The sequence below is a fragment of the Gobio gobio genome (assembly GCF_949357685.1).
Source record: "Gobio gobio genome assembly, chromosome: 8".
NCBI classification, from domain to species: Eukaryota; Metazoa; Chordata; class Actinopteri; order Cypriniformes; family Gobionidae; genus Gobio; species Gobio gobio.
The window spans coordinates 13,231,967-13,259,732 of record NC_137114.1 but is presented as its reverse complement, the minus strand read 5'-3'; the positions used below and the strand labels follow the sequence as shown (position 1 = coordinate 13,259,732).

Below are 27,766 nucleotides of genomic sequence, written 5' to 3'. Positions count from 1 at the left end.
ATTTAAATGATATTTCTCATTGTGAGAGTTTGTGTAGAGGGTGAAATATTATAATCTTTCCAGTGATGAGGGTCTTATTACAGTTTATAATATGATTTTTAAAAATTATTTTAATTAATGATGAACGATTTGGAAAAATGTGGGAACCCTGTTTTTTTTTCTCATTATTTCTCATCACAAATGCATTCATACCTGCTCATTTATTTATTCACAAAAATGTTTGTCAAAAAGATCCTTTAAAAAGCTAATGTTCACTATTCACTGTTTCAGGAAGAGGACAACCATCTGGTCTCAGAGGTGATTGTTATTCTAGAACGAACAGGTTCTAGATCTGTAACTCTATATTCTCTCCCATACATTCCTTCTCATCTCGCTGACAACATTTCCATGATTATTTTTAGCAAAATTTTGCATCCATGTGCTTTGTGTGACTCTCATCTCCTCCTCACAGTCATTTACTCACTTGGAAGGCGACTCGCTTGCATTGGGTTTTGCCTGTTTTTCATTTTCCTTCCTCCTTTTCCTTACAGGTTTCATGGATGCATTTTCTGTTTTTAAAAGCCTTTTAAGTCCTCCATCAATATCAAAACACATTTCTTCTGAAAAATTAAATGTGGTTTTGGAACTGATTATTCCATATATAATCAGTTTATTTTTAACTGAATTATGAATGATCGTTTCCATATGGTCTCGCCCATACCAACTTCATTATCCTAACTATCATAACTTATACTAAATTATATGCACTTTTCACCACATGAAGGACACGTCAAATATGGTTTGAAAATATTAATTTAATGGGACCCACTTTATATTAGGTGGCCTTAACTACTATGTACTAACATTTAAATTAATAATTTGATACAATGCACTTATTATGTGCATACGTGTTTTTACATTGTACTTACTTTACATGCAGGTATTTAAAAAAAAGTACCTGCATGTAATTACATCTGTAATTAATTTCTGTAGTTACAATTATAATGACACAGTTGACACTTCCCTTACACCTAACCCTACCCTTAAACTATCCCAGACCACCACACCTGTCCCTAACCTTACCCGTATCCCACCTCGATATCAGCAAAAGTGTTTTTGATGCAAGTATATATTAGATAAGGCCACCTAATATAAAGTGGGACCAGTATAAATGTATTTACACAGGAATTACAAGGAAACTCACAATAAATGTTTTTGTTGTTGTTGTTTTACAGTTTTTTTGTCAGATAACCTAAATAATGTGCTTTATGTAGTAACATCTAAGTTTCATACAAGTCAATAATGTCACTTAATCTGACTACATCAACCTGACAAATGACTACAAATTAAGTCATATTTTTGGGTTCGATCAAGTACAAATATGTCCTTGAAATAACAATTGCAGATGAAGGGCCCTATCATACACCCGGCGCAATGCGGTGCCAGGCGGGACGCAAGTGTTTTTTGCTAGTTTCAGCCCGACGCAGTTATAATTTTTACGTACAGCACCACGTTGTTTAAATAGTAAATGCACTCGTGCCCATCTGTTTGCCCATGGGTGTGCTGGTGGTCTGAAAAAAAGGTGTGTTCAGGCGCATTGTTGGCGTGTTGCTATTTTGAGGAACTGAAAACGACTGCTCTAAAGTCAATAGTGCAGTATTTTTTGTGTTATTTAAAGGGCGTGTTAGTAATATGTGCCTATGGGCGGGTGCACAATGTGCCTACACTCTGCCTGTTAAACACACAGGGACGCGCAGCAGCACAAAAGCGTATTAAATATTAATATTCAAAATATAAGGATTCCTCTCTGGAGAAGCGTTCAGTGTTTCCTCTTGCAAATTCTGCCATGTAAATAGCGAATCCACCATGGTGCGAGCGCAACTGGCTTTTAAAGGGAATGGGAGATGAGACTCTGATTGGTTTATTGCACGTTACGCCTAAAACACACCCATGACTCATTAAGAGACTTGGTACAACCCTTTTGGACCATGTGCCGGGCACGCAGACCCTTTTTCCCATCGTTAAAACTAGCAAAAGTGGATTCGGACACGCTCTAAGTGCACCTGCGCTTCAGAACATGAGCTCAGATCGATAAAATAGGGCCCACTTTTTTCCCATTTATCGCAATTGCTGAAATAAAGCTAAACATAAAATAAAGATAATATATAAATATCAGATTAAATATTAATATTAGATGAAAAACATCCTGCTTTTATAAGCATAAAATAAACAGAGACCACAAATATTTGGTAAATATTTTTATCAATATAAGTATACTGACACTGTCAATAGAGGGTATGCATCGACATCACTTTCCCGCCGGAACATATTTTCCGCTTGTCAAGAATGGAAAACAAAATGTTTATTCAAATTCTGAATATATTACAGGCCTATTCATTATTTTTTATATCACCTAGCTAGACAGCGTGCAAAGAGCGTTCCCTTTTATTATCACTAAAGCTGTCACTCATTCAATGAACGCGATCTCCCTAAGTTCCGACGACACAATGAATCTCTTATTTACATAATGTCTACACTAGAGAGGAGAAAAAACTCAGCACTGGACACAAACTCAGAGCGGTGAGGGGATTCTAACTTCAACACCTGTGATTGGCCATTGCGTTCAAGAAATCAACAAACGTGTCTGTGATTGCCTATCTTACTCACCAAAGCAAAAACACGTTGGAAATTGAATAGACGAGTGCAGATACGCACTGGATCTTTTGCAAACCATTTTTCGCGAATAATATGCTGTTATTACGAAGAAAACATATCCTAGACCAGCAGTTATGGGCAGCTTCCTCAGTGCGGACGGGGGCACAGGGATGTCCATGGGCCTGGTTTTGTGTGTTTTTTTCACGGCATTCACGCTGAAAACCAATGCTGCCTCTCAGTGTTTTTGCCACTCAGTTGGTGTAACCGCAGCGACGTCACATGCATACCCTCTATATAAGACACTGACTGTCTGAAGCGTATTGCACACATTCCTTCTTCTCTCTCCCTCCTGTTTTTTTTATAGGCAGAAGATGATTTGGTGTCTGAGGTAACTTGGGTTTGATGCGCAGTATATCTCTGTCTCTTTTGTTGTACTTGTTTTATCCCCTCATTTCGCAACTGATTTTCCTCCTTTATTCTTCCTTTTAACCTCCTGTTTGACTTTCCTACTACAGCTGCCTCCTGCCAGTCTCTTTCTCCTCTCTCCATCCGTTTCTGCATGCGTCTCTCAAGTTGCTCTCTTCTGCTTAAGCTCTCACATTCCTCTCATCTGATTCAGTCTGTTCTCCCCTATAGGAGGAAGAAGAACTCCGAGAGCTTGAGGTAGATTGATATATGTTTTTTTTCCCCTTTTCTTTGAGCTTTTTGTCTCTATTTCCCTTCTCTTTCTCTTTTTTCCTTTCCCCTCTGTGTGTGTGTTTTTCTTTTCTTTCTTCTAACTGCACTTGATATCTGTTCACTAGCACTTGTGTTGTCAGTCCTCCCATGTCTTGGACCAAATTTAACATACAATACATAAATATCGGATACTTAAAGGGTTAGTTCACCCAAAAATGAAAATTCTGTCATTAATTACTCACCCTCATGTCGTTCGACACCCGTAAGACCTCCGTTCATCTTCAGAACACAAATGAAGATATTTTAGTGTAAAGCTGATGGCTGAGAAAGGCTTCAGATAGGCCTCCATTGGCATTCAGTACATTTACACTTCCAAGACCCATAAAAGGCACTTAAAATGTTGTTACAAAGTCCATCTCACCACAGTGACAGACGACAATAGTTTTTGTGCGCAAAAAAAAAAAACACCTTTATCCAGCTTGTTCTTGTCTTCCGTGTGCCTCCACGACGCATGTGCGAGAATATGACGCAGATCCGGCGTTCGGACACATGACCCAGAAGCGATTTGTTTACAAGCAGAGGAAGACGCGCGTGTCTAAGCTGTTGAATTCTACATTGATCGTGCTTTAGGTCTCGGCGTAGTTCTCAAAATGGGGCTTAATTGTGCATTTCATGGATTCCCGAACGCCGGATCTGCGTCATATTCTCGCGCATGCGTCGTGGAGGCACACACGGAAGACAAGAACAAGTTGAATAAAGGTGTTATTTTGATTTTTTTTTGCGCACAAAAACTATTGTCGTCGCTTCGTAAAATTATTGTAGAGTCACTGTGGTGAGATGGACTTTGTAACAACGTTTTAAGTGCCTTTTATGGGTCTTGGAAGTGTGAATGTACTGAATGCCAATGGAGGCCTATCTGAAGCCTTTCTCAGCCATCAGCTTTAAACTAAAATATCTTCATTTGTGTTCTGAAGATGAACGGAGGTCTGACGGGTGTCGAACGACATGAGGATGAGTAATTAATGACAGAATTTTCATTTTTGGGTGAACTAACCCTTTAAGTAATTCATAAATCCCTTAGTGAATAATATAACATGGCATAAATTTAGCTAATTTTAGTTAGGAAGTAGGTGTCTAAAAAAGCATCACAATGCATTGTCCTGAGAACGTCAATTTAATGTATTAATAATGAAATGTATTAAATGATTACAATTAATTTTATAATAGCCAGTGTATTATGTGTTAATTTCGTATCCAATGTATAATGGTTGAACTTGTCAATATTGTGGTCAGTATTATTTTTTATTAAGATAGTAATTCCTTTTAATTAATTATTTATTTCTGTGTTCACTGTATAGTTTATCAAATAAATACATTAGTTATGATCTATTGTAATAATTCATCATTTAGCATAACAACATTTAGTTTGACGACGTCTTTCATTATTTTTCTTTTTGGTTTAGTTTTATTTACCTAAAGAGAAATACAGGCCCAAATCTGAAACACGGCCTAAAATTAAGTTCACTAAACATTTTTCTCTTCTGATATTTTTTGTTATAGGTATATAATATGCATTTAAAAAGAAAAAGTTTTTACTACATTTACACTAAAACATACATTACCAACAAATTAACAGATTCTGAAAAAAATAAATGCTACTAAGACAAATACACTAGACTTTACGTATGAATACCTTTTGAATACTAATGTGATGATCACGTTGATCAGTGTTGAGGGCCAGATTCAAATCCACGTGCACTAACCACGCGCCATGACTCTAGTGATATTTTTATTTTTGTGACATAAGCGTACACACACCTCAGCAATTTCATAATTTTATTATCCACATTCAGTTGCTGTAAACTCCTCTCTATGATCATCACCTGCTGCTTCATGCTTCCCTCTTTTCTCTTCTTTTCTTCTCGTCATTCCATCTCTCATTTATGTTACAGGAGCTGAAATCATAGAAGTTTTTTTCCCCTGTGGTTGTCACTTCTATAATCTTTCTTTGTTGTGGAAACACACACATATATCCACTCAAACTCTCTTCCACTGCTCATCCTCTTGTAGCTTTACTAGCTCAGAGAACTATATGGGTGTAGCATAACCTTCTCCTCCTTCAGTAGTTGTTTATTTCACGCAAATACATTGATGCATTCTTCTGTTTTAATACCAAATTCCTTTATCGCAGGAGGAAGAGGAACATGCCTCAGAGGTACTCTAGCACATTTTAGCCCGTTTCAGCATGTTGTGGTCGGTGGAGTCCAGGGGCACTGGTGCATGTAGTCAGTTGTCTTTCAGATTGACTAGATCAGTGGTTCTCAACCAGGGGTCCAGGGCCCACTTGGGGCACATTTCCAAGGGGGTCCCAAGTGAGTAAAAAATTATTTTCAAAACCATGTAAATCATCTCAGGTTGCATATGCAACCTGGTTCCCTGATAAGGGGAATGAGACGCTGCGTCTAGGTGTTGACACTATGGGGAACGTCATCAGCGTGGCCGGCGTCTGTTACCACACAGCCTTATTCATTGGTGGACAGCAGTTAGCAAAGATAATATTTTTTGAAATACTCACAGTGAAGTTCTTTTTCGTTCTTTGCTTCGTGGTAAAAAGAAGTTTGAAGTAGTGTTAGTGAGAATCCAGATGCCGCCCGTGCTGCAGCGTTTAGTTGAGTATTAATAACAAAATAAACACACAACAAAAATTACAGGGATGAGAAAACGTCAGAAAAGAAAGCATCTTATCATGTGGATGTCAATGTGGATTATGTTTGCACGAGCTCTGCATCACGTCGCGTCACGTTTATTCATACCACTTTATACAATATTGCTTTAAAGCAAATACACTATATTGACAAAAGTTTTGGGACGCCGGCCTTTACATTCACATGAATTTTAATGACAGCCCATTATTAATCTGTAGGGTTTAATATGGAGTTGGCCCACCCTTTGCAGCTATAACAGCTTCAACTCTTCTGGGAAGGCTTTCAACAAGGTTTAGGAGTGTGTTTATGGGAATTTGTGACCATTCTTCTAGAAGCGCATTTGTGAGGTCAGGCACTGATGTTGGGCGAGAAGGCCTTGCTTGCATGAAATTGTCCAAAATGTCTTAGTTTGCTGAAGCATTAAGTGTTCCTTTCACTGGAACTAAGGGGCCAAGCCCAGCCCCTGAAAAACAGTCAGGCAAGTACCATTCTCCTGGCAACTGCCAAACCAAGACTCGTCCATTGGATTTCCAAACAGAGAAGCGTGATTGGTCACTCCAGAGAACACATCTCTGCTCTAGAGTCCAGTGGTGGCGTGCTTTACCCCACTGCATCCGATGCTTTGCATTGTTCTTGGTGATGTAAGGCTTGGATGAGCTGCTCAGCCTTGGAAACCCATTCCATGAAGCTCTACACACTGTTCTTGAGCTCATCTGAAGGCCACACAAAGTTTTGATGTCTGTAGCTATTGACTCTGCAAAAAGTTGGCGACTTCTGTGCACTGTGTGCCTTCGTGGCTGAGTTGCTGTTGTTCCCAATTGCTTCACTTTGTTATAATACCACTAACAGTTGACCGTGGAATATTTAGTGGTGAGGAAATTTCACGAATGGACTTATTGCACAGGTGGCAACCAATCACAGTACCACACTTGAGTTCACTGAGCTCCTGAGAGCGACCCATTCTCTCACTAATGTTTGTAGAAGCGTCTGCATGCCTAGTGCTTGATTTAATACACCTGTGGCCATGAAGTGATTGGAACACCTGAATTCAGTGATTTGGAAGTGACCCAATACTTTTGGCAATATAGTGTATCATAACTGTTATCTATAGGCCTACTGTAATTGAGACATTTATTGAAGAAATTCATTATGAACAGAAAGATGTATAGTACAGTCCTTTCATGTCAGAGCTGGATGAGCAAACATTGTTTTACGTGAGCAGTACATGAGTGGAACCGTTTGCTAGGACTGCACACTGGCATCAAGCGAAATTTCACTCACACAATGCCTCTGCACTTCACTCCAAGTAATGTATTACTTTAATCGTTACTTGAAAAAAGTAATCAGATTACGTAACTCACGTTACTTGTAGTGCATTGACGCTATGGGTAAGCAATACCCACTACACCATGCTGAACGAATTCCTGTCTCACTAAGCTGTGGATATTCACAAAGTGGGCATAGCACTAAACGACTCTACGAAACTCAGCCAGAGTCAAGAGTGCTTCAACCCCAGGGGCACATACTATGGGACTTGCAAAAAACTATATAGCGGTGCTAATCCCTAAAGACAATATTCATAGGTGCTAGGGTAAAACCCTCAAGCTTCTATGCTCCATAAAATATTTACGTCTAAGAAAGGAAGTCCAGGCTAGTACATATGCCTTGGTATCCCTTACTAGCACCTCAGCAATATTGGAGAAGGCTCTTAGGGAGCAGCCTACAAAAGCAGCGAGGTGCTAAAACCACAGTAATTAGAACCTCAGCATATACAAGGAGTGGACAACTACTTGTTTTTCTAAGATGTAGTCCATCTCCATACTGCCCAAGCATACAAGGGGCAGTAAGACCCTAGAGAGGTGAAGGAGCAGTTAGCGGCATTCAGGAAATGTATCCCGTGTCAGTCCAATTCGCCTTCCAGAGCCTCCGACTCTCCTGGCCGGTAGAGAGATTACTGGAGACAGGGTCTGAGGACTGCTGATGGGAATCAGAAAATAGCTCCCTTTTATACTCACAGCGCTATGCTTGTGACGTCACGGACTGCCGTCCGCCATTAATATTGGGATATGGTTACACGTGTTTCAGACACCGGTCATGCTGATGACGTTCCTTATAGCATCAACACCAAGAGACGCAGTGTTGAAGTTCCACTTCGAAAGTGAACCATTGGTATTTATAATCTTGAATGGAATTTATTTGATTAATTTTTATATTATTTTAATTATTTATAGTTATTTAATTTAATTGTTTTACTATATTTTAAATCCTAGTTTCGGTTAAGAAAACTAGTGATTATAGCAGAAGTATCATGTATCTTCAATATTTTTTCAGACCTTCAAATATTTTATTTGAGTCCAAAAGGGCGAGAACCACTGAACTAGATACTTTCATCTGAATAAGTTTTGCCATTATATTTGTCATTGAATTGATTATTTTCTTACAGTTGCACTGTTTAAAGCTGCTGCAAGCGATCCACTTTTGGAATATCACACATAAAATGTTCCTGCTATTTAACAGGAGTCAGTGAAATAGGTGCCTGTATTGTGAAGCAGGGTGGGGCCGAGAGCCGTGGGAGCGGAGCAAGGCCAGTGACGAGGGCTAGCTCTGCTCCCACGGCTCTCAGCCTCGCAGCTTCATGCCACAGTGCCCTAAATAGTTTTTTTTTTGTTGCTCATATGACATTTTAGGTCACTCTTTCATATCTCAGGAGTGTTCTCACATTTCTTTGATACTTTGATTCTTTGATCTCACATTTCTTTGAACTGACTTAAAACTAGCAGGATGGCTAACATCGCTTACACCAGCTTTAACTTGAACAAACACATACCACAAAATAAGATATTTAATACAAAAAAAATAATTATTGAACACTTTAACAGTTTAAGATGTTTGTCATGGTAATTGTTGGGTTAGTGTGTTCAATTAAGACAAAAAAGTATTTTTTTGTGGTGTTTTTTGTTTAATCTGACTGCTTTTTATTAGACATTCTAACATGTTTATGAACCTTGTTTTGTCACTTTATTTGTTACAATATTGTTTAAAATTTCTGAAGTTATCAGATGTTTGTTTATTTCTTCTGACGCTATGGGAACACCCTCCAGATGTGACAATTGTCTAAAGCCTGTAAAGTCCTTAGCTAACTCGGCCCACAAATAAAGCAGGAAATCAAAGAATATCTACAAGCAATTGCAGCTACATATACCCTGAGTGTAGCCGGAGCTGCACCTGCAAAGAAACACATTTGAAGGAATGCCAACATTGATCCAATAGGGCAGTGGACTGGGTCCAACTTGCCACGGTTCCACATCTCAGGCTGCCAAATTGTGCCCCAAGCCTGAGAATGTAGGTCCTATCTGACTGGAATCTTCCAAGGAAAACTCTAAAAGAGATATCAGATCCAAAAACCAAAACGGAGTCAACAACAACAGACAAACCTGTTTTCCCTCATCCTCAGAAAGACGGCAGAGAGAGGTTAAATCGGCAGGAAAGCATACTGGCCGGTTCTGGGCTACCTTTGCATTACTAGGGGACAGAGAAGAGGGCACTGGGCTGCTTCACTGGACGGAAACAGATCCACTTTGGCCCTGATCACACTCACCACTTCAGGGTGTAACCTCCACTCTCCGGGCCTCAACCCATGCGTTGAGAGTAGAATGTGCCTCGCTAATCTCTACAGGGAGTGAGAACGTATTCCCCTTTGACGATTCAGATAAGAGATCAGTGATGTATTGTCTGTTTTATCAACATGTGTCAATCCCGAAGATCCGGGAGGAGTTTCAATGCAGAAATACCACCAACATCTCCAGGCAATTCATATGCTAACGAAGTTGGGCACACTTCCAGACCCTTTAAGCTGGGCGGCCCTGATAGATCGCACCCCAGCCTACCATACACTCTCAAAAAAAAGAGTACAAAATTGTACCTTTTAAGGCACAAGTGTCCGTCACTGGGGTGGTACCCTTAAGGTTACATTTTTGTACCTCTAAGTCAGGGGTAGGCAAGTTCGGTCCTAGAGAGCGGATGTCCTGCAGAGTTTAGCTCCAACCCTACTAAGCTACCACAGTATAAAACTCATGGCTCCCAGCATGCATTGCAGCATTAAGTATGTCACCATTGTTGAGATTCATATGCTGATTCTTGATATCCGTGTGCATCTAAACTTTTTTCTCCCTAGAATGTATTTAAAAATCAAAATTCAGAATGCCTGATCTGTGGCAGGAAAGTATTGTTGGTGAATATTATTTATTAATATTTTTAGTCAGTGATGAGTTTAGTCAACCATTTTTCTTCACGACAATTTTTGTTTAAGGCTTCTTTTTGATTTGAACAGATTTTGTGTTTTGTTAACACTGTAATAAAAACCACAAACTCACATACAAATCTAAGAGTCAAACTGCCCAACTAAAGAAAACACTATATTTTCAATAAAACCAACATCTAAACCTCTGTTAATTCTCAATAAGAGCTTCTATAGACGTCTTTCAGGGTTGGAGTCAAACTCTGCAGGACAGCGACTCACTAGGACCGAACTTGCCTACCAATGGTTTAATTGTACCCTAAGGACCAATTGTGTACCTTTAAAGGTACAGTTATATGTTTTGTTCTTCAAGGAACAAAATTGTATCTCCACTGTACCTTTTTTTTCTGAGAGTGTAGAGGCATCCATCATGATGGTCTTGAGGATTTGCCGATCAGCGCAGATGTGACTCTAAGCTCCAGTTTATCCACAGTGTGAGCAACCACAACCAATAGAATGTCTCTCCTGACTGCTTGGGAGTAGAAGGTCACAAGGCCTGCCACCTGTGGACATCATTATGCCTGTAGACAAAAGAGATCTCATCGCGAGCTTCTGGGTTGTGTGTGAATTCAATTGGATTTACATAGTGCTCCTTCGCTGCCACCACGCGATACAGAGAGAGAGCGAAAGGGAGAAATCCATCAGCTTGCTCTCCAGAGCCATTAGCTTGACATCAGAGTCCCAAGTGTCTAGCTCACATGTGCCTCGATGGGCTTCAGACAATGGTCACACCTGAGGGTTGTTCCTGCTACAGCATCGAGCGAACCTATGAAAGGGAAAGTTAGTCCACTTTTAAGTCAAGGGAAATTCAAGAAATGATAATGCAACATTACAATGTCATCATCCAGATGGCCAAATAATGTCTGAGTTGCTCCTCCTATACTCGTCGTTTCTATGGAATATATGCAAGGCTGTTTTGTTTGAAGGACCAGGGTGGAGAAAATACATTTGTTTAATGTACACCAAAGAGTTTAATGAACCAATGTAAACACGATGTTGATGCATTGATAAAAAGTCAGACGTTGAGCAAGACCATGTGCATGCAATACACGTTGGTTTGAAAATAAGGAGGACATGGACTCTGCTCTTCAGGGCGGCATGGCTGACATTCAGATGGGATCAAAATGCAGAGAATGGCGTTTGGTGTGGAGTAAAAAATGCTGTGATAAATGTTCCTTTTATCTTAGCATTGGGTCTGAGTGTATTTTCATTGCCATAACTCTTGAGTGAGAGAGAATGTTAAAGACGCGCTGAAGTAGAAAAGTAGCTCAGTCAACAACATCCAAAAACCCTTCTGCTTTTAAACTCGCTGGAATTCCTCACTTCTTAGATTTCTGAGGGACACATTAAAACTATTGTCTGGTATTCAAGATACTTTATAATACTTTAAAAAGAGAAACAACAAAACTCGTCTTGAAGAAATGGTTTCTTCATAGATTGGTATAGCATTTGACTTATTCAGTATGCTGATGCTGCTTAAAGATAACTCAATTAATAAACTAATGAATAATCGATACACAGTTTGATTAATAATTAATTTATAGATATAACAATTGTGTGCAGACTTGTATTGTTTACCTCTAATAGCCAGGCTGCACCAAATGATGAATAAAACTAAATAATAATGAAAAATATTATACAGGAAGCATTTATAGCACATTTAGGAACAATATGCGTTTAACTTTGTGATTTCTGTCATTCACAGGAAGACTAGTGTTTTGAAACTGAGGATTTTGGACCTGGATTTTCCCTCACAGGTAATACATGCGTTTCTTTTGTCTTCTCTGCCACTTGGTGGCGCTGTAGGATACCATTTACCAGAGTAAGTGTCCAGGACTAAAGATATTTGTCTTCCTGGTGAACCAAAGACAATTGATTGCTTAAAATAAAGATCCTGCCTGCAACGACATACATGTTTGTTATCTTAAACCAAATTGGCTTAAATTAACTTGAAATATCAAGAAATACTCATAGTTTTTAAAGTCATGAGGATTTTCCCCCCTTGATCTTTTAAGATAAAATAGTTCATTGTACTATGAAAAGATACTGTCTTTTTCATAGCTTAAATCTTCCTCCCAAAAGAGTATTTATTTATACTAAGCATGTAGGCAATGGTTTCACAGACAGGGTTTAGATTAAGCAAGGATTAGGCCTTCTTAGTTCAACTAGGGCATTTAAGTGGCTTTTATAAAAGTAAGTGCCTTAGAAGAAAAGAAAAAACATTACTGGTGTGCATCTTTAGACAAAACAATGGCACTGACATGTTTTAAGATATATCAGTGCAAGTTGCTTTCAGTTAAAACAGCTCAAACATGCATTTTAGTCTGAGACTAGCTTAAGCCTTAAGTCTGTGAATGCTGGATATTAACGTTGCCCTCCCAGTCATGGTTAGTAACATAAGCAGGATAGATGATTATTTCCTCTGGTGTATCAGAGAATCTATTGACAAGAGTACTGTCAAAGTTCATCAAAGTACTGCTGTTCATGTCACATGGAAAGAGGGTGTTTCTTAAAGGTACAAATGCAAAAATGGGCTGTTTAATTCTAATGAAAAGGTGAATTCTAGAAATCCCTTCAGCGACGTTACAAAAGGACCCCAGAAAGGAAAGTTATTTATAATATAGGGATTATTTACATGTAGCCAGTCATTGGCTAAAAATAAACCACAACAGTGTGATCAGGACACAAAGCAAAGGGATTTATTTTGTGTTTATGACCAGCTTGTTGTGCATTTTCCCACTCATTAATATGTAATATTAAAATTGTTATAGTAATTTGTTTTAGTTAATGTCTTACTGTATTGAGTCGCAAGGTGGCACCAAAGGATACGAAAGACCATGAAAAAGAAAAAGACCATGGAGTGACATTAGATGGTCGAGCTGTCAGATGGTCAAATACAGATATGGGAGAAATTTACCAATTTTGTCCAATTAATTAATTATTTTTCTCATTATAATTATCACTTATTATATTATGATAAATTACTATATTATTTATTTAATTATTATATACATTTGTACAATATATATATATTTTTTACAAATGACCAAAAATAAATTTACGGTAATGCCCTTACAATGAACACCTAGCAGGCAAGTGGCAAAGGGGTAACTATAAATGTTAAATATTTTTGCACAAATAATTTAACATGAACTGTTTTGATGTATAGTCTGTGATATGTTGATGAAATTAATTAGACGCAATATGACGAGTAACTTTTAAACCCGTTTCGACTGCACATTGAGATGTTCATTTAGGCTATTTTCTTATTACACTGTGATTTGAGAAAGCAATAATTCTTACTGACCAATTTAAGTGCTCTCATGGACTTGATCTATATTACTGCCACTGTCCATCCCAGTATTTTATTGGTCATTATATGTTATTTTATAGGTCAGTGAATAAATGCATGGATCAGCATTTGAATGTGACGCATGGTCATCAAGTCACCTTTATTTATATAGCACTTTATACTATATAGATTGTTTCAAAGCAGCTTTACAATGAAAAACAGAAAAATAATGATACAATGATGCAAACAGAATTAAATTTGGTAAATTTTGTAGTGTAAACGTCAAAATGCGTTCAAACAGCCACAAAAGATACCTACTCTCCACCTACTGATCTAATGCGTAAACAGAATGGGAAGCAGCTAGCCAGAAGGGATTTAAACTTTATCGGCTGAAAACTCAAGTTTGGTTTGAAGATGAAAAACGTCCAATGTTCTCTCACCATTTCTGATTTCTAACACACACTCACAAGCGTTCGGCTGGTTTTGTGGCTGTCAGAGCAGAAATGAAAGCTGGTGTTTTTCCATCGTCTCCAGACGCGTTCAAATGTAAATTTCGTGAGCTTATTTTGTCCATAGATCGATAGAGCTAAAAAACCCATACATTTACCCACCCATAGACCCTCCCCTCGAAGAAATCAGGACAGAAGTGGTTGAAAGTGGACAAAAGAGACGGATTAAAACACCAGGTGTGAACGGGAATGTGTCTCCCTCATCTACTTTCTACATTCTCCATTCTCTCACCTGATGGAGTTTGGGTTCCTCGCCACTCTCGCCTTTGGCTTGGTTATGGGTTATACTTAATATTCAACAATGGCTCTGTTTACACCTGGTATTAAAGGAATAGTTTACTTTAAAATGAAGATTATCCCATGATTTCCTCACCCTCATGCCATCCTAGGTGTATATGACTTTCTTCTTTCAGACGTAATAAATAATAATCTGAGCTATATTAATAAATATCCTGTCTCTTCCAAACTTTATAATGGCATTATATCTCTAGCCCACTCGCCCACGAGTTTGAAGCTCATAAAAGCACATCCATCCATTATAAACGTACTCCACACGGCTCCGGGGGTTAATAAAGGCCTTCTGAAGCGAAGCGATGGGGTTTTGTAAGAAAAATATCCATATTTAACACGTTATAAAGTAAAATATATAGCTTCCGTCAGACCACCTTCTGTATTCAACTTACAGAGAAAGTGTAACGGCTCTCGCGCCAGTTACGCTTTTTTCATACGTTGAATACAGAAGGCGGTCAACTGGATATTTTACTTTGTAATGTGTTAAATATGGATATTTTTCTTACAAAACCCCATCGATTCACTTCAGAAGGCCTTTATTAACCACATGGAGCCGTGTGGAGTACTTTTATAATGGATGGATGTGCTTTTTTTTGAGCTTCAAACTCAATGGACCCCATCACTGCCATTATAACGCTTGGAAACATCAGGATACTTATTACTATAACTCTGATTGTATTCGTCTGAAAGAAGAAAGTCATATACACCTAGGATGTCTTGAGGGTGAGGAAATCATGGGATAATTTTCATTTTAAAGTGAACTAATCCTTTAATGCCAGGTGTAAACAGGACCATTGTTGAATATTAAGTATAACCCATAACCAAGCCAAAGGCGAGAGTGGCGAGGAACCCAAACTCCACCAGGTGAGAGAATGGAGAACAAGAAACCAGGCTCAGTCGCAGGACCAGTTCTCCGACATGGTGGGATTATGATTCAGTCTGCATCACAAGTCAGATTGTGGATTGATATCATTCAAAATATCAGAATATTGTTGGTCTGGAATTAATCGTGTTGCATCGAGGGTTCTTGGTTCTAACCTGCAATAAAATAACTTTATTTTATTAAATGAAAAGCACATCAGCTCAAGAGCGTCGACACATTTGTGTGCATATTGTTTTGTGATCCCATAGGAACAGATGGATACACCTGAGAGCTGTACGGGAGAGGATATTGCTGCTGTCACTCTTGGACACACTCAGCAAAACACAAAAAATGACTCAAAGTAATGAAATGAGAACTCTTCTAAAATTAGAAAATTGAAAAAATTATAAAAGTGTAAATTGGAGTGCACCGTGGTTTATCTAAAATCTGATGACGCATTTATAATATGGTTTCTTGAAAATAACAACGTGTAAAACAGACAGACAGATTTAGGTTAATGTATGTTTCTGTCGATGGATACACATTCTGGCTTCCCAATACATTACAACAGCGATGATAAAAAAGCGCGGACAACACAGTCACTCTTGTATGTGAGCGTCGTCTGCTCAAATCATTTCACCGTCCTCTCCTCACCCAGGTGTTGATGTACACTATACTCTTTCCGTGCATTATTTCTTAAAGGGAAACAAGCCTTTTTATGCTGTCTGTATTTTATTGTTAAACAAAAAATGACAGAAATCACTCACTGCTCTTGAGTGAATAGCTTTTGTAACTTCAATAATGATTCATCTTTATTTAATTTATACAGTGAAGATTATAATATGGAATATAATTTTATATTTGATTACTTTATTCAATTTCTGTACCTGAAAACCACTGTTAGATACCTGATAAACCTGAAAAGCACTGCTTATTTAATATGCATCGTTGTTCTATTGTATGTATTTGTGCTGTTGCTTGTAGTTTGATTATTTGTTCTTATTTTATTTATTTTGATTTGACAAATGTCCTAATACATAGCACATAGCGAACCGTACCATAACCATGACCCTAAAACCGTGATAAAAACCAAACCATGAGTAATTTGAACCGTTCCACCCCTATTTCCTACATATTTGAGACACCCTGCCGCAAGCTATTTCATAAAGTGGTGGGGACAAAATAGGGATGTGGGTACATGTCTTGATCCCCAAATAACGCCTGTGATATATAACAATCAATCAGTTGGGATTTGCTGTATAGCACATACTGCTTAACATGAGTATACTGTATGTATCTGGTTTGGATACACTTTTAGTAGTTTAATTACTTTGCTAATTAATTTGTATTATTAAAGGGATAGTTCACCCAAAAATGAAAATTCTGTCATCATTTACTCACCTTCAAGTTGTTCCAAATCTGTATGAGTTTCTTTGTTCGGCTGAACACAAAAGAAGATATTAAGAAGAATGTTTGTAACCAAGCAGATAGAGCAACCATTGACTACCATAGTAGGGAAAAAAATACTATGGTAGTCAATGGTTGCTCTATCTGCTTTGTTACAAACATTCTTCACTCTATCTTCTTTTGTGTTCAGCAGAACAAAGAAACTCATACAGGTTTGGAACAACTTGAGGGTGAGTAAATGATGACAGAATTTTCATTTTTGGGTGAACTATCCCTTTAATTCATTATGTGGTGATATTGAGAATTATGAAACTGGTGAGGTTTTGTTCCATTTATAACAATTTAGTGTAGTGCCAAGCCTAATTACTATTAATCATATTACTAAAGAAAAACACTTTATTATGCATGCCAGACAAGTAATTTGGCGGCCATTTTGTAAAGAATATCTACGCGCCTGCGCACATACGTATTCAAACACGCTTGCCTATAGACTAAACACGTAATGCTTGCATTGCTTGCATGCCGTTTTTTTTTAAGTTTACACGAAGATGATAATGGTATCGTTTCAAAACTATTTCAAAGTTTGCGTTCTCGAGCCACCAAACACTGTTGCCAGAATGCTTTAAAAAGTCAATTGAAAATGGTGTCGTAAGTGGCCCCAAAGTAAATAACTAGTGGAAATCAATCAATCAATCAATCAATCAATCAATCAATCAATCAATAACATATTTTAGCTGAACAATAACTTTTTTTTTTTTTAACAATCTCTCTTCCATTAATTTCCTATTATCATTGTATAAGCTGCTTTGAAACAATCTATATTGTGAAAAGCGCTATATAAATGAAGGTGACTTGACTTGACCTATAAACACATTTTCCATTTTGTTTTCTGTTATTTTTTGTATTCTTTGTGGCATTCAACAGCATGAAAACTAAGTGGGTGGATATCATGAACGCACAACCCTGTACACACACTTACATTGCCCTTTACATTTCAGCTTGAAGCGACACCCCACTTGCCCTGGAGCCATCCAAAATCACCCCCAAACACCTTCACCGAAGCTTTGCTCAAGCCAAATGTGACGCCACTGCACTGGAGAATATGCACTCAGGACCCCGACTTCAAGCTCCCCATGATAACTGTGCCTTATCCCATTACTGATGAGGCTGCAAAATGCCTTTTAATGCTAGAGGTGCTTAAGTGGCGAGTTCCATGTGAATTTTTAAGGGATGTCTTTTATCTTACTGTACATATAGAAGATAGCTATTTCTTTAACCTTTAAACTAACATTTTGTGACTTTGTTCTGTAGAATCCCAAATAGTTGTGCTGAACCATTTAAATGTGCCAAACCAATACTTGCAAAAACTCTCTGTGTTGTGAAGTACACTACCAGTCAAAGTTTGCACACACTTTGCTACAAAGCTAAATGCTAATAATAAAAGCAACTTTCGACTATCTATTTCTAGACAGTAGGAAAAAACTCATATGCTGTGCGTTCGATCAAATTCATCAGTCACTTAGCCAAGCTAGCCATAAGATAACATTTTAGATGCTAACATTGGCAGGTACTTGATATCCCATTATCCTCGAAAAATAGGCAAAAGAAAAATGATCCAAACGACGATAAAAATGGTTCACCAGTATGAACATTGACCATAGTTTGTTTTGCTAATAGCATGAAAAAGAATTCAATTTAAAAAGCCAATATTGTCAATAATAAGTCATGTTAATAATTTGGCATATTGTTGGGTCTTTACTGTAATAGCCTATTCATAAAAATAAATGTTTGATTATCTTACAGTACAATTGAAAATTGCCTAAACAGTTAATTGAATATGAAATGAGGGCTAAGGATATTTGTGTGGGTCTCTACTTGATGTTTAATTACAAATTTGAGCCCTCAAACATTTCATAACCCACTGAGCTAAAATATAATAGTATTGATTTGTTAGTTATTTTTGGTCACTATTTGGCATGCTTCTATTTCTCTTATTATCCTGAAATATGGAAAATAATAGAAATAATTAAGACTGAGTAGGTGTGTCCAAAACTTAGTAGTTACTCTACATACATACTTCACAATTAGACTACACAAAATGCTTCAAAGTTGGTTATAACCACAGTTGAAGTTGCAGTTAAAATTAGACAACGACACTGTAAAAGGGCATACGTCATAATTCCCTCCTTTTTCAGTCTATTGTGTCTGATTTCAGTCTGAATGTGTGACGTCAGTACCTGCGGGAAAGCCATTCTCTAGTCGTTCCGCAGTTATAATGCACTTTGTACGTAGACAGAAATGAATGGTTGGAAATACCCTTATGTACCAATAAAGAGTGAGTTTTAAAGGCGCTGTCTGCTTCATTATGTTCTATTCTTGACACATTGTGTGTATTTAAAGAGCCGAAATGTTCAACCAGGGTGGTTCAATTCAATAAACAGGATGCGACCTTAAAGAGATTCCCTAGAGATAGTGAATGGAAGACAGGGATTGGGCTGTGGAAGGTTTTCACATGCTCACATTTGACTTAACAATAGCAGCAAATTTCGGACGTTATTTTAGGCCGTCACTAAAATATTCACAGCAGCCGATATGAGTCACTGGTGAAGATTTGCAGTGGTCAGTTCAAGGCTAAAAAGGCTGTTTTGCTTTCAGTAATATTTAACTGGCTAGGTTTGGCCACATCCCACAGTGCTCAACAAACTGCTGCTATATTGACTGTGGGAAACATGATCTCTGTTCAAGCTCTCTGGAATACTGCATAACCCTATCTGGAATACTTCAGGTAAGAATACAGCAGCAGGATTTGTTATTCGTTTGGGACATGTACAATAAATCCTTTAAAAAGAATTTTATTAGTTGAACAAATATGGTTCACAAGTGTAAATGGTGACCCATTTAAATTTAAGGTCAAACAATACCTTGTTTATGTGTTGTCATGAATTAGGGCTTATATTGTTACCGTGTTGTGGGAGGAAAAGTTCAACATCCCACATTTAGTTTAGTTTGTTTTTATTATTTTTATTTTTTACAGCAACGAGCATATAAATCGTATTCAAGTGAGTCTTACAAATCCAGTTAAGAACATGACTATATTTTAAATCAAAAGAGAAAAATAAAAATTTATATTTTATTTATTTTATTTTCATGACAATTGCATAATTTTTTTCTTGTTAGCGTAAAGTAAAAGGTGAAATATTATAGGAATACATTTATATGGATTGTGAAGGGAAAGTGTATATTTAGGCACTATAGCTGGGCATTTCTCATCAGTTTTTTTAAATCATCTTTTTCCTTGAGGTCCCAAAATATTGCATTTTTTTTTTGCAAATATCATCTCAGTTAACTTTAGCTCAGAAAAAATGACATGCATAATAATGACAACTGAAAATTTTAGGAGTATCTGTCAAACTGTAATGTGAATCATAATATAATAATAATAATAATAATTAAAGCTGCAAGCAGCAATGAAAGGGCCCTCGCACCCGGGACCACCGCCACCCGGTGGCCTCAGGAAAACGTGGGCCTAGTGGGTGACATGCATTTAAGCGGGTAAATATAAGAGAAAACTAGCAAAGTAACTTTGATGTGCCACACTTCCTGCTGCCAGCACGTGGCGCTTTGAATATAACTGAATATTGGCATGTAGATGTCTTCAGGTCTGGACTATGATATCAAACTTCCTGTTTCGTGGATCTGATAAAATCTCTAGGCGGAGTTCGTTAAAGTACATCTTCTGGAAATGGATATTCAAAATATCTCACTTCCTGTTGGTTTTCAGATTTCATACGAGGGACTTTTTTGTAGGTATTGGGCTGTTACATGTGTCTACCGAATTTCATACCTGTATGTGAAACGTAGTGGGAGGGGCACTTCGTTGAAATTTTGTAGGTGGCGCTATCGAGCCATTTTGCCACGCCTAATTCTGAATCCCATAACAGACGTATATTTTCACCACTTCTGACGCGTGTGCAAAGTTTCACGAGTTTTCGAGTGTGTTTAGCCCCTCAAAAAGCAATTCATTTGGGAGAAGAATAATAGGCTAAGCAATTCACACCCTCGGTGCTCGGGCCCTAATAATAATAGTATTATTCACAAGTTCAATATATCGCCTTGGCACTTTTTTAGACCGAATATAAAATATATTAACAAGACAAATTATTAAATATATATTTCCATAAGAATACATAATTCATTTAATGTATTTAAATAGTATGAGAAACATACCCATATCTTGCACAGTACATTATTTAAGTGTTACTGCAACATTAACTGTGTGCGGCTCATGTTATAAACAAGGTTAAAGGCCATAACAATTATATATTTTGTGGCAATTGCAAATATTTTCTCCACCACCGTGTCCTTGCTGTGCAGAACAATGGCCTGACTGTTTCTCTGGCAATATGCATGGCCACATCCTCCAGCTGTGTGTAATCCAAGGTGAGTGTGTCATCTGCTAAGTAAAGGTATTGTGTGTTTGTCCAACTACATGACTTTGCTTCCAAGAAAATTTGCTGTAGGATTAAAGTGGCATCTACATGAATACAGAATATTAGTGACTTATGTTATCTAAATAGTTATCAATATTATCTGCCATCATTTCATGCAGTAGAAGCCCTGTAATGTGGGCGTAAACTGCATGAAATGATGACAGATAAATATTACAATACAATACAATATTTATTTATAAAGCACATTTAAAAACAACCAAGGCTGATCAAAGGGCTGTACAGAAAAGAATAAAACTAAGAAAAGAGAAAAATAATGAAAGGTGCAGTATGCAGTATTTATGAGGATCTTTTGACAGAAATGCAATATAATATACATAACTATTTTTTCAGTGGTGTATAAAGACCTTAGATAATGAACCGTTATGTTTTTATTACCTTAGAATGAGCCGTTTCTATCTACACACACCGCGGGTCCTCTTACAGTGAAGTCGCCATTTTGCGCCGCCATGTTTCTACAGTGGCCCTAAATGGACAAACTTCTCTACAGAGCACTAGTCACTCTCTGCTGTCTCCGACGCAACTTTTTGGTCGGCCACCGTAGGTTCTCTAAGTGCTTTGAAGGGGGGGGGGGGGGTGCAATTCACAACCTCACCACTAGATTCCGCTAAAAATCACACACTGCACCTTTAAAAAGCACATAACAAGGAGTATTGCAAGCCAGAGAGAATAGGCCTTATGTCTTTAGACTTAAAGGAACACTCCACTTTTTTTGAAAATAGGCTCATTTTTCAAGTCCCCTAGAGTTAAATAGTTGAGTTTTACCGTTTTTGAATCCATTCAGCCGATCTTTGTATCTGGCGGTAGCACTTTTAGCATAGCTTAGCATACATCATTGATTCTGATCAGTCCATTAGCATCTCATTCAAAAAAAGACACTTTCAATATTTTTCCTATTTAAAACTTGACTCTTCTACAGTTACATTGTGTGCTAAGACCAACTGAAAATGAAAAGTTGCGATTTTCTACACCTATATGGCTAGGAACTACTTTATCATTCCTGCGTGATAGTCGCGGATCTTCGCGACCGTACCATGGCTGCAGCAGCGCAATGATATTACAGCGCCTGAAAGCTAGGTAACTTTCAATGTGACCGGCACTAAGTTCGTGTAGTTGCAGAGAAAGTTTCAGGCTTGCAGCCGACAAATTGTGTTGTGGATTTACCTGTGATTAGCCATGGTTCAGTGTGTTGTAAAGGGCTGTGATAGTAAGTCGAAGGTGTATACTACCACCATCTTTCACAGAATACCACGAATCATTGCGCCGCTGCAGCCATGGTACGGCCGCGAAGATCCGCGACTATTACGCAGGAATGAGAACGTAGTTCCTAGGCATATAGGTGTAGAAAATCACAACTTTTCATTTTCAGTTGGTCTTAGCACACGATGTAACTGTAGAAGAGTCAAGCTTTAAATAGGAAAAATATTGAAAGTGTCTTTGGTCATTTTTTGAATGAGATGCTAATGGACTGATTAGAATCAATGATGTATGCTAAGCTATGCTAAAAGTGCTACCGCCAGATACAAAGATCGGCTGAATGGATTCAAAAACGGTAAAACTCAACTATTTAACTCTAGGGGACTTGTAAAATGAGCCTATTTTAAAAAAAAGTGGAGAGTTCCTTTAAAGGTGGAAATAGAGGGAGCTAATCAGATATGGAGAGGAAGAGTGTTACAACGTTTTGGACCTGCAAAAGCGTGTTCGCCTCGTTTTTTTTGGTCTGGATCTGGGCACAGTGAGTAAACAGAGATCACTGGAGAGTTCTAGAAGGAGAAGAAATTGTTGAGGGGTTCATAAATTGCGATTAATTAGGATTATCACAATTTACATTGAATGATGTCTTATTCAATTGGTTGCTATATTGTTATATGAAAATAAGCTGAACACATTCTTCCTCAAAAACTTGTATTGCTTTTCTACAGCATTAAGCCTCAAATGTCAACTATACATTGGTTTGATTTCTTTCTTTTTTTTAAGTTCAAATATGCATGGCATTATAATGTTACACTAATACTAAAAAAAACCTTAACCTGTAGAAAGAAACAACACACACATCTTATTTTTTTTCCTTTTTTTAAATGTACTTGTGGCATCCGTAATTGTAATCACGAATCTCAAATCACGAAATTCGATCAATTGTGCAGCCCTTAAACATATAGTGGAATTTAAAAATCGATTCTATATATAAGTCATTGTCTGTATGAAATGTTTTTTTCTTTAGAATAAAGGACATCTGAGGCTCTGTTTACAGCTGGTATTAAGATGCATTTTAGTCGATCGGCTCACGAGTGGGCGATGCTAAATACAGGTGAAAACGGGGTCTAAAACACTTTGAGCTTGTCCACTTTCAACCACTTCCAGAGGTAGTGGAAACACATTTGACCAGATTACTTTTGTAGAGTAAACGCTCATGTGGTCGAATGTGTTCGAACAGCCACAAAAGACCGTCTCCTCTCCACCTACTGACCTAATGCGTACACATTATGAAAGTGGACAAAAGAGACGGATTAAAACACCAGGTGTGCACGGGAATGTGTCTCCCTCGTCTACTTGTGATCCGATCGACCAAAACTCATCTTAATACCAGGTGTAAACAGGGCCTGAACACCAGAATGTGATTTATTAAACAGTCTCTCCTCTTCACAGCTGTAGCCTCTTTCATCCATCTAGAACCCAAGAATGCCACTGTGTTGCGAGGCAGCGAGGTCCACTTTAACTGCAGCACTGATGAATCCTGGGATGTCATGACGTGGCTGTTGGGTGGAAGGACAGTCCTCAGCATCTCTGCGGATCACGGTCCTCTGGGCAGAGATGAGAGTGTGTCGACAGTAAATCACTCCATGTCATCTGTTTCAGTGTGGGAGTTAGTCCTGATCAACGCCTCTTTCAGCCCTACAGTACAGGAGGTCACATGTGAACTGCTGCCGACCGGCAGATCATCATCGGCCCTGTTTGTACAAGGTATGCCATCTTTTGTTGAGCACATCTACTTAAAAATGTGCAATCAGTCCGTCCATCCGTCTAGGCGTCTACATGGTTATTTTTTAAAAACAGAACTGAACCATATAAACCATATAGGAATGTGCCTCCAACAATATTCAGATTAGTAACTATTACTTCAAATCATAAATATAACACTAATATCTGGTAATATGACCGAATTTCAGCATGTTTTATGCTAACCATGTTTCAGAGTTGAACGTTGCAGGATTAGTGCAAAAATCATCGAGCAAAAATCATCACACTACCATATTATTTATGATATATTAAAGGTGCACTATGTAAAATTTCAGTAAAATATCCAAAAACCACAAGGCCAGTGTTATATATTTTGTTCAGTTGAGTATTTACAATATCCCAAATGTTTCCAACTATTTGTAAATTGTGAGAAATTGCTATTTTAACCAAGGAACCGGGACGTGTGAGGGAGTCTTCTGTCGATGGCGTCATATCTGCATTACCCTCAGTTTCTGGTTTTATTTTGCAGAAACGTCATAACTTCATTTTAAACACACTCAGATGTATCTAATATGATAAACAGAGCTGCATTACCTCATACTCATGACCAGGAAAGTGGAAATGGCGCCGGAGACTGTGGCATAATAAAAGTCCCGCCGACGACTGTGTCATAATAAAAGTCCCGCTGCTCGTGAGGCGTGTGTTGCGTTCATCCTGCGGCCTTGCTCAGCTCCACAACAATCGGTCCTGCTCTGCTTCATACTACAGTAACGTTAATAATCACATCCATGAACATGATTTCTGTGAGGTGAGGTGAAGACCACATGTCCCAAGATTCTGTGCTCAAACTAGGCGCCATCAAACTATGCCTTTGTTTTGAATAGGCGACCTCTAGTGGACGGAAAAGTTACATAGTGCAGCTTTACGTATTTTTGTACTTTGTGCAAAAAAAAAATCTGAAGAGTTTTCAATTTGATTTTCAATTTCAAAATTGAATGAAAGTTTGACAAAAAAAGCTTGTAATTTTGGTATTTGATTTTACTTCAAATTTAAGACAATAATTAGTAAACTTAAGATTTCAATTTAAGAGGCCATGCAAATTGGCTGATATTTCTGAAAATTTTTAGTTTCATTCCTTATTATATCATAAGTCATCTGGATAATGACACTATTCCCTGAAAAGTACTTGTGTATCAACAAGAATAAAAATACTTACCTCTAAAAATATGAAACAAATCTCCACCAACTCTTTTGCTCCATAATGATAATGAGCTGAAGATATTCTTGTTCACACATTGGTTATGTGTTGATATAAAGGCCAGATCCTTCTGCATGCAGAGAGGCTGTCAGTTTTTATGCGATGGCTGATTTAGGAGTGAGCATCGACTGAGGTGTTTTTCATGCTGGGGAATTCATTCGCTGCTGGCCGGAGTGAAGACTGCTGCTCTGGCAGTTTTGACGGAGCATATGACATTGTCGATGCCAGAGCAAAGGCTCTTGGGATGGGAATCGATTGAGGACCATTAAAAATACCTACTGCAAAGCCACTCTACCGGGCGGTAAACTGAGACAGAAAGCACTGCTCGACTCTAATCTTAGATTCAGGGGCCATCAGCGCCCATCTGGTCTACCCATTTCTCACCTTAATTTGTCATTCTAATGGGACCCAAAAATGTCATTCATATTGCTTCGTACTGCTGTAGAAACTGACTATTCTCTTAAGTTCTTTAATAAAAATAAATGTATTATATTATATTATATTATATTATATTATATTATATTATATTATATTATATTATATTATATTATATTATATTATATTATATTATATTATATTATATTATATTATATTATATGAATACTATGCTACAAAAAGGTTTATTTAAGTTTTATTTTTTTCCGTAAATATATCAAAACATTCTAAACAAAGACGTTATAGGCCAATTATAGTTAATAATAAAAAAACAAATGTTAACTATAATAAAATAAAACATGAAATAACTCAACCTATTTCATTTCAGCTAGTTTCTCATTTTCTTGATGACTTGATTCTATCTGGCAGATCATATTTGACAGGCTTTTGGGTGCTTGGACCCCAAATATCCCATAAAGCAATATTTATATTTTTAGCAATATAGATGCTTACTACGGAGCCCCGCACATGACGTGCAAAAAAAAAAAAAAAAATTGTGCGCATGATTTAGCCCACTCGTTTTTTCCTGCATTCCCTCATGTATGGGGCTCTGTAACTTACACTAAGTGGAAATAGCAAAAAAAAAATCTTAGAAATGCTCTTTACACTAAGGCTGCGTGTCCACCGAAGCGCTTGATCCAGCTGAAAACGGCTCGCTGTGGGCACTTGAGAGCGTTTTGGCAGCGCACCGTGTTTTCAGTTGAGACTCTTTGCTTATTATGAAATGGAATATCCACAGAAGTGTCACTAGTATCTCATTTCACAGATTTGTTTCTGTATTGATTCTATATAAAAATGCAGATACAATTATTTGCTCTGGCTCTTGTTTTAAATTATTTTGTTCCGTTATTATGCTTCTTGTTGTCATCTGTTGACGTTGTACAAGCAGTATGTGGCGGTTGGTCAGTGTTGTATTTGTCCCGCCCCTCCTCTACTGTGATTGGAAGGCTGGGTGAAAAGTGACAGTGATGAGCGCTGCGTTTTACTCAAAGTTGAACATTCTTCAACTCTTGGCGACCAGTAAAAAGCGCTGAGCGCTCAGCACTTGAGTGTGAAATACTCGCTCAGTGCATCGTGCCATTGATAACAAGGAATATTGTGTAGCTGCATTTGTTGATCTGGTAAAGGCCTTTGATTCTGTGGACCATAATATACTGATGGATAGGTTAAGAGGTATCAGACTTTCTGAGAGCTGTCTGGCTTGGTTCAAGAGTTATTGCTCAGGGGTTCCACAAGGAAGTATACTGGGCCCTATTCTTTTTAATATTTATGTTAATGATATTGTTTTAGCCGCAGGCAATTCTCACGTACACTTATATGCAGATGACACCATCATTTATAATTTCAGTTCTTCATTGACCACTGCACTGTCCTTATCGCAGGCCAGTTTTTACCCGCATTCAACATGCTTTTGCTAGCCTTCATTTAGTTTTAAATACAAATAAAACAAAATGTATGGTTTTTAATAGAAATCTTCGGCACGATAATGATCCGCCTGAAATTTACTCAATGGATGGCTCGAAGATTGATTATGTTGATTGCTACAAATATCTTGGTATCTGTCTTGATAGCAAGTTGTCATTTGAAACTCATATAAATGTATTGCTTACAAAGGTTAAATCTCGTATTAGTTTTCTTTTTCGTAATAAATCTTCTTTTACACACACTTCAAAACAACTTTTGGTTAAAATGACAGTGCTTCCAATTCTGGATTATGGTGATGTAGTTTATAGGTCCGCTTCAAAAACTCTCCTCCATAAACTGGATGTAATTTATCACGCTGCAATCCGCTTCGCGACTGGAGCTTCATTTAATACTCACCATTGTCCATTGTATTCTTTAGTGAACTGGTCTTCTCTTCATTCCCGAAGACAAATTTATTGGTTTCTATTTATTTATGAAACTCCTATCGGGAAAACACCATTATATTTA

General features: G+C 37.7%; 2 protein-coding genes across 13 annotated transcripts in view; both read left to right on the top strand.

Moving 5' to 3' along the window:
- The window catches only part of sh3bgr (SH3 domain binding glutamate-rich protein), a 39,549-nt gene extending 20,527 nt beyond the window's left edge, over positions 1-19,022 (top strand). For 4 of the 10 annotated variants that reach the window (XM_079824418.1, XM_079824422.1, XM_079824420.1 and 1 more), the window contains 4 exons: positions 3,271-3,297; positions 5,504-5,527; positions 12,020-12,071; positions 17,674-19,022. In XM_079824418.1, the coding sequence (XP_079680544.1) occupies positions 3,271-3,297; positions 5,504-5,527; positions 12,020-12,071; positions 17,674-17,958 (388 nt within the window). In that variant the 3' untranslated portion in view covers positions 17,959-19,022. Of the gene's footprint in view, positions 1-270; positions 298-3,270; positions 3,298-5,503; positions 5,528-12,019; positions 12,072-17,673 lie in introns of all 10 variants that reach the window. The other 6 variants (XM_079824423.1, XM_079824419.1, XM_079824421.1 and 3 more) reach the window with 2 other exon arrangements.
- A 177-nt stretch (positions 19,023-19,199) lies between these two features.
- igsf5b (immunoglobulin superfamily, member 5b) overlaps positions 19,200-27,766 on the top strand; it is a 30,081-nt gene continuing 21,514 nt past the window's right edge. The window contains exons 1-3 of one of the 3 annotated variants that reach the window (XM_079824415.1): positions 19,200-19,460; positions 21,050-21,115; positions 23,830-24,144. In XM_079824415.1, the coding sequence (XP_079680541.1) occupies positions 21,079-21,115; positions 23,830-24,144 (352 nt within the window). In that variant the 5' untranslated portion in view covers positions 19,200-19,460; positions 21,050-21,078. The remainder of the gene's footprint in view (positions 19,461-21,049; positions 21,116-23,829; positions 24,145-27,766) is intronic. The other 2 variants (XM_079824416.1, XM_079824417.1) reach the window with 2 other exon arrangements.